General features: G+C 51.1%; 1 protein-coding gene across 1 annotated transcript in view; it reads left to right on the top strand.

Moving 5' to 3' along the window:
• Positions 1-10,684, top strand: part of PTPN11 (protein tyrosine phosphatase non-receptor type 11) — an 81,677-nt gene that overhangs the window by 48,430 nt on the left and 22,563 nt on the right. The window contains exons 7-9 of the mRNA XM_004709659.3: positions 7,103-7,199; positions 9,358-9,437; positions 9,551-9,709. Of these exons, the coding sequence (XP_004709716.3) occupies positions 7,103-7,199; positions 9,358-9,437; positions 9,551-9,709 (336 nt within the window). The remainder of the gene's footprint in view (positions 1-7,102; positions 7,200-9,357; positions 9,438-9,550; positions 9,710-10,684) is intronic.

Raw genomic sequence — 10,684 nt, forward strand, 5'->3', positions numbered from 1 at the left:
GCAATTCCCACACTGTGTTCCTGGTGTTGTCCCCCGCAGGGCCATGGGCCAGTGAGGAGCATCTCGTCTCATAGTGGAGTTGGCCATGTGGTCCTCTCTGTGGACTGGCTGCTCTGTTTGGCCTAGTGGGTCAGGATGTGCTCCAGTCTCTCCTCCTCCCCCGTCATGGGGACTTATATTTCAAATAATTAGTTTAGGAGTCAACTATTTGAATCATTTATGGAACCCCTCCAATAGCTGACTCCTGGCCCCTCTTTGATTTCTCTTGTAGAAATAGGTCTCAAGTTAACCCCGGCCTGCCTTGTAGCCTATTACATCACCTTCCCTCCCCTGCTCCCATCCAGTAACCCTCAAAGTCAGCTTCTTTTGCTATGAAAACCATTGTCTTGGTGGTTTTCCTTCATAACAGTGGTCTCATCCAGTATTTGCCCTCTTGTGATTGATTCATTTCCCTCAGCGTACTATTCCCCAGGTCCATCCATGTCGCCTGGGACTTCGCCATGTCACCACCATTCTTCAGGGCTGCATAGTATTCCGCCGTGGGCGCCAACCGCAGCTTATCCATTCTTCCCCGCATGGGCATTTAGGCCATTTCCATCCTCTTGCTCTTGTGAGTAGTGCTTTGATGAAGCTGGAGGGTGCATGTGTCTGTGTTACGGCTCTCACGTCTTTCGGGGGTAGTTCTGTTTTGAAGAAGCAGAGCTTTCGTGGTCATTGGCCTCTCCCAAGTGGATTTGGCTCAGGCTTGTGGCCATGTACTGGCGACCCTGGCCCTGTCAGTTTGCACTGAGCTTCCAGGCCTCCATCTTCATTCATGGCACTCTAGTCGAGAGCCAGGCCCGGCGGGTTTCGGTCATCAGAGCCTTAGGAACCTGTGAGGGTCGATTTTGTCATTGGGTCATACTGACAGGTAGGGACTGTGGGGTGGGGGTGGGGCTAACAGGCCGACTGGGGAAGGGATGGTGCCGTACCGTGAAAGAGAGCCCCTCCACTGTGTCGGCAGAGCTTCTAGTCATGACCACATGCACAGCGTCACTGGGGCTCGCTTCCTCTGGCTGCTCCCTGAGGCTTACTCGTTCCCTGCCATCTCTTCGCCTCCGGATCTGACGAACTCGGGCATCCACTAGCATTAAGTCCCTGGAAGGGGGACCGTTGGTCGTGTTGGCCTTGTCCTTGACGACCCTTCGTCAGTCCTCGTTGGCCAGCTGGACCTTGTGGCGGCCAGCGTTTCCAGCTGCCCCACCTTCCTGGATGTGCCGGCCCCTTTTGAGTGTTCTCAGATGGGCGCAGACCCCTTGGTTGGACTCCTCGGTCCAACAGGCTCCGTGTGGGGAATGGGGTGGAGAGATGCAATGTCCAGCCTGATGGGAGACTAGCATCCTGCTGTCCCTCGGGGACTGCTGGTGAGAGGGCGGTGTGGGAGCTTGCCACATAGGATGGCACCGTCCTCAAGGGCAGGGCTGGCTGGCTAATCTTCAGGTTCTTTGAGCCAATGGCGATGGGAAACATCCATTACTAGATGGGAGGGAGGATGGAGGGGGCTGTTGGGGAGCTTCTGTGAGCAGAGCCACAGCAGAGCCATTCTGACTTGGAAGACCGTCAGCCCTGCACTGTTTGAAATGAAACCTCTTGGGCTCTAGGTGTTGAAGAGGCTGCACTTCATCAGCCCAAAGGAAGGGTCTAGGAGGAGAAAGAAGGGTGGTTGGACATAATGAACCCATGACTCTCGGTACCCGGCTGTGCCCAGGATACGGCTCTGGAAAATTCTGGGCCCATCCTTTGTGGAGACCCAGGGCCCACAGGCCTGACTGTGGGCTGTTTCACCCTCAAACCCACAACGGAGAGGTGCTTAGAAACCTAGCGCAGAATAAAGGAAGCCGCCAGAAAGTCCAGCCAGATGTCCCGGCTGGCTCAGGAGGCTCTCCCTGTTCTGGGGATTCCTCGTGACCTGCAGAGGAAGGCTCGGGGCTCAGGGGCGCTGGGTCCTGCTCTGCCCTGCTGTGAGGGAGGGGTCCAGGGAATGCTTCTCAGCAGAGGAAGTATCGGAGATGGGATTAAAGAATAAATAAAACTTACTAGTCATTAGATGAGCAAGGTTGGTAAAGCGAATTCTAGGCAGGAAGGTTAGAAGAAAGGTGAGTTCAGACCCGTAGGCTTGTTTGAGTGTGGCTGGAATAGTGTGCTGGCCCAGGCGAGGGGCTGCTGCTAACCGCAGAGTCAGCGGTTCAAAGCCACAGCCACTCCACAGGCGAAAGATGAGGCTGTCTGCTCCCAGAAACCCAAGAGAGGGTCTGTCTGAGTTGGACTTGACTTGAGGCAGGCTTTGTTTTGTCGTGGAGTGTAGAGAGTCCGAGCGTTACTTTGTGTGGCAGTCTCTTAGGGGTTTTGTGAAAATGCAGGTTCTGACTGTGAGTGGATCTGGGAAGGGCCTGGGCCTCTGAGTTCTCCCATATCCCAGGGGATGCTGATGCTGTGGTGGCGGCCACTCTGCAGGACCCCGAGGAGTCCCCCCCTTGGGGCTCTTACAATTCTTATCACAATCCATACATCCATTCATTATGTCAGGCACATTTGTACATTTGTTGCCATCATTCTCAAAACATTTTCTTTCTACTTGAGGCCTTGATATCAGCTCTTCATTTTTCCCCTCCCCGCTATCCCCTCCTTCATGAGCCCGCAATAATTTATAAATTATTATTATTTTGTCATATCTTACACTGTCCAACATCTCCCTTCACCCACTTTTCTGTTGTCCATCCCCCAGGGAGGAGGTTATATGTAGATCCTTGTAATCAGTTCCCCCTTCCTACCTCACCTTCCCTCCAGCCTCCCGGTATCCCACTCTCACCACTGGTCCTGAAGGGGTCATCTGTCCTGGGTTCCCTGTGTTTCCAGTTCCTATCTGTACCAGCATACATCCTCTGGTCTAGCCGGATTTGTAAGGTAGAATTAGGATCATGATAGTCAGGGGGGAGGAAGCATTTAAGAACTAGAGTAAAGTTGTATATCTCATCCTTGCTACACTGCACCCTGACTGGCTGGTCTCCTCCTCGCGACCCATCTGTAAGGGGGTGTCCAGTTGCCTACAGATGGGCTTTGGGTCTCCACTCTGCACTCACCCTCATTTACAATGGTTTGATTTTTTGTTCTTTGATGCCTGATACCTGATCCCTTCGACACCTCGTGGCCACACAGGCTGGTGTGTTTCTTCCATGTGGGCTTTGTCAGCACCTATTAAATGCTGTTTTTGTGGTAAAATTAGGTACCTCGGCTGATATTCGGGTCGGCTTATACTCGAGTATATATGGTAGGTCTTTACATCGTCCACATGCAAAGCTGCACTCCAGGCCTTATGTCCTGCTTTACCTGCATCTCATTTAATCATTACATCCACCCGGTGAGGTAGTAGGATTATCTGCCCTTCACAGTTGAGGAAACTGAGGCCCCGTCAGGCTAAGTAATGTGGCCACAGCCATAAACTGGTGGCGAGCAGGGTGGGCTCCAGGCCCTCAGGGCTGCCAGACTTCACTGTCCGTGCCGCTCTGATCCACACCTAAGGAGCCCTGATGGCAGGGTGGGTTACACGCTGAGCAGCTAACCACCAGGTCAGCAGTTTGAACCCACCAGGTGCTCCTTGGGAGGAAGATGGCAATCTTAAAGATTGACAGCCCGAGAAACTCACAGGGGCAGTTCTACTCTGTCCAGCGGGTCGCTACGAGGCAGAGTGGACTTGATGGCAGGTTTTTTTTTTTGAGGTTCCACATCCAACAGGGAACCAGGAGCGTTGAGGTCAGACGCAGACCCCAAAGGCAGGGGTGCCGTTGGCTCTTGTGTCGCTGTGAACAACTCGGGTTGATCTTGAAGACAAGAGCCATTCAGCGGCAAGGATGGAGCCAGCGCTGGCTTTTGCAGGGAGTGCACGTGCCTGCCACGAATGGAGCATCATGGGAAGCTGGGTCCATCAGTGAAGGGTTGGACGGCTTTTCCGGCAGGCACGTTGGATCTAAATCAAGGAGCACATGGTTTCCTCAACCACGTACATGGCACGAGGCTCCATGGTGGTGGTTTCTGTTCACCTGCTGACTTTCAAGGGAATGGTCTGTGTTTGAACTTCACTTTGAACCTGACTGTGATGACTGGTCTCAGCCCAAGAGCGGCCCTTCTTCCCAAACTCAGCCATCTGGCTGGGGCAGACCAGGTCACAGGGGAGAGGAAGAGCCAGCTCGTGCGCACGTCCCCGCACGTCGTTTTTCCATTTGGCCACTTCATTGCCAGAGCGCCATGCCAATGGCCTGTCGTTACCGGTCCGTGGTCAGCTGGCTAATCACTTTGGCCACCAGCTGGGTGTCAAGGCCGACGTTGCATTTTGAAGCTGAGAGCCAGATACCAATGTAAAGCCCTGGCTTGTGTGCCCGTGCGCGAAATTCAGATCAATGCGAGGGAAATGGTGCTGTGGTGTGCGATATAGTCTCTGCATCTGCTTATGGGAACCCTTTAGGGGTAACCATTGTGTGTGTGTGTGTGTGTGTGTGTGTGTGTGTGTGTGTGTGTGTGTTTCCCCCCTAGACTGGCTCTCACTTGCCCACTGGTGACTCTCCCTTACTGATCCAGCTTCGAAACCAGGCGTGGTTCAGACGGATGACCCCGAGAAGAGGCACTCTATTGTGAAAATGAAACTTCTCTCATGAACAGGAAGCAGCTCGGCTGGTCAGGCACCCTCCTGTCTGACTCGGCCGCTGGCCCCAAGCTCAACTTCCCCACAGCCCTTCTTCCTTTGGGGCTAGCCCCGCTGGTGTTGCCTGACAAGTCTCTCCTCTTTCCCAGGGATCTGACTCCCCACCCACTCTCCCTGCTGAGGCGCCTCCCTGGTGGTTTGCTTCAGGAACGCTCGCATTTTCTTCTGAGCTCTCTGGCTTCCGGTCTTGTGGGATGTGTTGAGGCTGGCCAGGTGGTTCCGAGGAGGGCGGATGGGACCACCAATCGTGGGCCTGCCTCTGCAGCACGGACATGGCCTTGTGGCTTAGGGTTGAAAAGCTTGGTGACAAAGTACGCCTGAACTTGGCCATCCAGCAGTGCTAGAATCGCCCGTGCTGTCTCCCCCAGTGGCCAAATTGTTGCGAGGACTGTGGTTTGCTGGGAATGAATCAGTAATTAAAGTAACTGGGTTGTAAACCCAGAACACTGAATCCACATCTCTTTAAAAATAGCTTCTACACCCATATTCATTCTTTTTAAAAAAAATCATTTTATTGCGGGCTCATACAACTCTTAGCACAATCCATACATACATCAATTGTGTAAAGCACATTTATACATTTGTTACCTTCATCATTCTCAAAACATATGCTCTCCACATAAGCGCCTGGCATCAGCTCCTCATTTCCCCCCTCCCTCCCTGCTTCCCCCTCTTTCATGAACACTTGATAATTTATAAATTATTATTTTGTCATATTTTACACTGTCCGATGGCTCCCTTCACCCTCTTTTCTGTTGTCCATCCCCAGGGAGGAGTTATATGTAGATCCCTGTAATCGGTTCCCCCTTTCTACTCCACTTTCCCTGCACCCTCCCGTATTGCCACTCTTGCCATTCCACTGGTCCTGAAGGAATCATCTGTCCTGGATTCCCTGTGTTTCCAGTTCCTATCTCTACCAGTGTACATCCTCTGGTCTAGCCGGATTTGTAAGGTAGAATTGGGATCATGATGGTGGGGAGGAAGCATTTAGGAAGTAGAGGAAAGTTGTATGTTTCATGATTGCTATACTGCACCCCGACTGGCTGGTCTCCTCCCCAGACTTTCATTCTTAATGGCTGTTTGAAAGATGTTTGAAGGAAATTTAGCAAAATAAAACGATAATAAAGAGGAGTCGTCTCCTTCGTAATCTCACTACCTTGGGAAAAAAAGCCAATTAGTGTTTTTGGGGTGTACATTTCTTACATACATCTCACTGCCATTGAGTCAATGCTGACTCTTGGCGACCTTATAGGACAGGGTAGCACTGCCCATGTGGGTTTCCGAGACTGTAACGCTACAGGAGTAGAAAGCCTTGTCTTTCTCCAGAGGAGCAGCTGGTGGTTTCGAATTGCTGACCTCCTACATGCATCTAGATACTCCAAACTCACTGCCATCAAGGTGGTTCCTCCTTGTAGTGGCCCTTCTGTACCACCTAGAAATGCTGCTTCTGCTTTTTAGGAATGTCTCTGTGGGTTTCCAAAACTTTGAATCTTTCAGGAGCAGACAGCCTCATCTTTCTCTAGCAGAGCCACTGGTGGGTTTGAACCAATCACCTTGTGGTTAACAGCTCAGTGCATCATCTACTACATCACCAGAGCTTTTTCATATCTACATAGATGAATGCAAACATATTGTGTACATCTTACGTGGTTTTGAAAGTGTGACACACACCTACACCTTTTTAAAAAAAATCATTTTATTGGGGCTTGTACAACTCTTATCACAATCCATCCATCCATCCATTGTGTCAAGAACATTTGTGCATTTGTTGCTGTCATCATTGTCCATTCTCAAAACATGGGCTTTCTACTTGGCATCAGCCCTTGGTATCAGCTCCTCATTTTTCCCCCTCCCTCCCAGTTCCCCCTTCCTTATGAACCCTTGATAATTTATAAATTACTATTATTTTGTCATGTCTTACACTGTCTGACGTCTCCCTTCATCCACTTTTCTGTTGTCCGTCCCCCAGGGAGGAGGTTATATGTAGATCATTATATTCGGCTCCCCCTTTATCCCACCCTCCCTCCACCCTCCAGGTATCGCCACTCTCACCATTGGTCCTGAAGGGATCATCTGCCCTGGATTCCCTGACACACACCCTTTTTTAAACTTAACACGTATTCCGATCATATTGGCAAGACGTGTAATATTCTCCTCGGACATCAGTAGTGCACTCCTTTGTTGCATAAATGAGTGGTGTTTTATTTCAGCCGCTCCTTCCAGTTGGCCGTGTAGGTTGTCTCCGGCATGTCTGCATCAGCAGTGTCAGGGTGCACGTGTCCGGTGAGGGCAGCAGACCCCTCCGGGTGTCACCGAGGAGCTGCTCGTGGTGGCAGAACTGTGACGGTGTGTCCTTCCCCTCTTCAGACATTGCAGCAACAGGAGTGCAAGCTTCTCTACAGCCGGAAAGAGGGCCAGCGACAAGAGAATAAAAACAAGAACCGATACAAGAACATCCTGCCCTGTGAGTATGGGTTTTTGAACCCCGGGTCCCTGGAGCTTCTGCTGGGGGCCATGGGCCTGCCTCGGCAGCCGCGTGGCAGTGAATGGATAGTGTGGCCGTCTACGTATATGTGTGTCAGTGTTCAAAAGACTTTTGTTGTTGGGGGTGTCTAATCAGATTTGCAGAGTTCTGCTCAGAGGTCTCCTATCCAAGCCATTCTGTCAGATTTTATAAACCCATGCTCCTAAGAAAGAGTTTGTGCATGTTTTGCGCCCTCCTACAGAAACCCAAACAAAACCCAAACCGCTTTGTTCCTGCTGAGTCGCTCCCAGCTCGTCGCAACCGCCGAGGCCCGCGTGGAACTGTCTTGCAGGGCTGGCCACGGCTGTCATCTTCATGGAAGCAGACGGTCTCCTCTTTCTCCCATTGAGTGGCCAGTGGGTTGGAACCACTGACCTGGGTAGCAGCCAACTGCTTCAGGCTGGCACCCCTGGGTGCCTCTCTTTCTTCATGCATGTGTGTGTGTAGGTGCTGATCTGTGCTTCACTGCTGTAGTCCATTGGGAATGCGTGTCGGTGAGAATGAGAGAAAGGGGAGACCTGATGTCAAGAGAAGGAGTTGGCGAGCAGCAGTCTGAGCCCACAGTGTGGCGCTAATGACCTTGGGGAAGCCTCTTCTGCCCCACGGCTGAGTTTTCGCTTCTGCTCAGGGGTCTGATTGCACTCATTCGTAAGATGAAGGGCTGTAGAAAAGATGAAGTGAACAATAATATGCAGGTCTTGGAGAACCTTGCTGCCTCCACCCATTAACGATTCCAAGCAGATACTTCTGCGAATTAACATTTCATTTCTCTGGGGGAGGCCGGGGGAGTGGAACCTGATCCTAAGGGCTCAATGGAAAGTAAATGTCTAGAAAAGAATGATGGCAATATTTTTACAAATATGTCTAATACAGTTGATATATGGATCCTAGTAAGAGTTGTAAGCACCACCCCAAAAAATGATTTAAAAAACAAAACATTTCACTTCTCTAAACATGGTGAGTCTTGGGCAAAAGAATAGTCTGAAGATAGAGGTGATTATATTAATAAAATCAATGTAGAATATGTTGTCTGGGTAGAGAAGTCAGATTTTTTTTTAAAGCAATAATGCACTTGTGTATTGAATTTGATCGGTCCTACTGTCAGGATCTTGTCTTTGGGTTGCTCATCTCTTAGTTAGATCTCATATGAGCTACCTCTTGCTGTGAATGAAATGACCCCAAAATGCAGCAGCTTAAACAACAAACATTTCTAATCTCACAACCCCGTGGGTCTTGAATTCAAGAGGGGCTGTGTTGGGTGTTGGCTCCCTGTCCCACGAGGGTGCAAGTCACAGAGTAGCAGGAGCGGGCGTTCGTGGGAGGCTTGACGGGGAAAGGATCAGGGCCTGGGCTTACTGGAGCAGTTGACAGTGCAAATGTGGCTAGTCTGATCTTTGGCCAGTGGGTTTCCTGGTAACGTGGCAACTCCTCCGTCAGAGCAGGTGGTCCCGGAGAAAGAGAGCAAGCAAGTGTGCACCGCAGTGGGTTTAACCCCTTAGGGAAGTCCGTTTGCTAGCCCGCCCTGCCCTTGCGAGAAGACCGGCAGCTCTCCCTTTTGCGGGGAGTGATGGTGAAGCAGGTGTCGGCCCGTCGTAAACCCTTGCTGTGTCATTCATTCTACTCCACAATACACCCATGACTCAGTTGCAACAATTATTAACTCCCACCCCACATGCCCACCCTTTCCCACAGATGGCGTGAAAGCAGGTTTCAGACGTGAGGTCATTTCATTTCTGCGTTGTTCTTCTTTTTTAACAACTTGTGTAGGCATCTTTGGAGACAGTGTAGAAGTTGAAAATGAAAACCACGCGGAGGATTCCCAGTATAACACCTTTCCCAATGAAACCGTGCGCAAAACCAGACGTTGCCTCTGGTGCCACGCTGTTCGCTAAGCAACAGGCCTCAGGCTTTATGCTTCGTGAAGCAAGAGGCGTGGTTCAGAGAGTTGAAGCTGCCGTTGGGGGTCGCCTTTATGGTGGGCGGTGAGCGCTCAGTCAGAAAACATGGACGGAGCTGGGTGGGGGAGGATGGACTGAGTGATGCCGTTCTTCCAGTAGCGGTCCAATGGAATCTCATGACGCGTGTCTCTCTCTTCCAGTTGATCACACCAGGGTGGTCCTCCACGACGGCGATCCCAACGAGCCCGTTTCCGATTACATCAATGCGAATATCATCATGGTAACTGCCCCGCCTCCTGCCCCTCTTCTGACCACACGCCCTCAGCCGATTCCCGTGTCACAGCTTCCTCCGGACCCCAGCGTCTGAAGCAACGCTCCTTTTTCCTTTTCCAGCCTGAATTTCAAACCAAGTGCAACCACGCAAAACCCAAGAAGAGTTACATCGCCACCCAGGGCTGTCTACAAAACACGGTGAACGACTTCTGGCGGATGGTGTTCCAGGAGAACTCCCGTGTCATCGTCATGACAACGAAAGAAGTTGAGCGGGGCAAGGTACCGTGCTTTGCAGTCTCGTCTTCTCCGGCCAGTAACCTGGCTAGCGTGGGCCACGGCAGGTTGGCCGTGCTGGGGCCTCAACGAACAAACTCCACTGACCCGAATTCCCGCGGTGACAGGGAGGGAAAAGAAACGTGCGTCGTGTCTGGGTCTCCTTTTCTCGGGGTCCCCTGCTCTGCTCCGAGCTGCTTACACCTGTGGACCGCTTGTTGGCATCCCGTTTCCATACTTTCCTGCTGCTGATTTCTCTCCGTGTGTTTTCTCTCACTCCACAGCCCCGTCCTGGGACTCTAGTTCACCTGCTTTCCAGTCCCATTTCCCTCTGCACTGCAGGTTCCTCCTCTGTGTCTGCAGTTGCTGTGCACTCATTGTTCGCCCACAGCGGAGAATTGGTGGGCTGTCCTCTGCAGGGCCTTTTTCACCACCGAGACTGTCTCTTTCAGCCTCAAATGTCTTACCCGGGCCTTTTTGCCTTACCTCTCTCTTCTTAGCACGTATTCGTTTTCCTGCCACTTTGGAATGGTAATAGACTTCATGGGAAGTCTACGCATAATAACTTTTTTTATAAGCCTCTTTATAATAACTTTTGAATACCCTCTCCCACGAATTCGGTGTATGTCTGTTTCTGAGTCTGTTCATTCTGGGCCTTGGTTCCCCAGTTTCTTGCATGCTTGGTAATTTTTTATTTGACACCCCACATTGAGAATTTCATGGTGTCCAGTGGCTGTGTGTGTGTGTGTGAGAGATGTTTAATTTCCTTAAATGATTTTGAACCTTATTCTGGGACCTACTTATTTGGAAGCAGTCTGATGTTGTCAAGGCTTGAATTTCAGCCTTGCTAGGTGGGGAACCACAGCAGCTTTGGCCTAAGACTACTTTGCCCCACTTTGGAGGACCTCACCCAATGCTTGCGTATCGTAGGTCGCCTTAGTTCTGGCTTTAGGGGAAAAGAGAGCAAGAGACACCCCCCCC

This window comes from Echinops telfairi, unplaced genomic scaffold (assembly GCF_000313985.2).
Source record: "Echinops telfairi isolate 266 unplaced genomic scaffold, ASM31398v2 ScPeMD7_7412;HRSCAF=8450, whole genome shotgun sequence".
NCBI classification, from domain to species: Eukaryota; Metazoa; Chordata; class Mammalia; order Afrosoricida; family Tenrecidae; genus Echinops; species Echinops telfairi.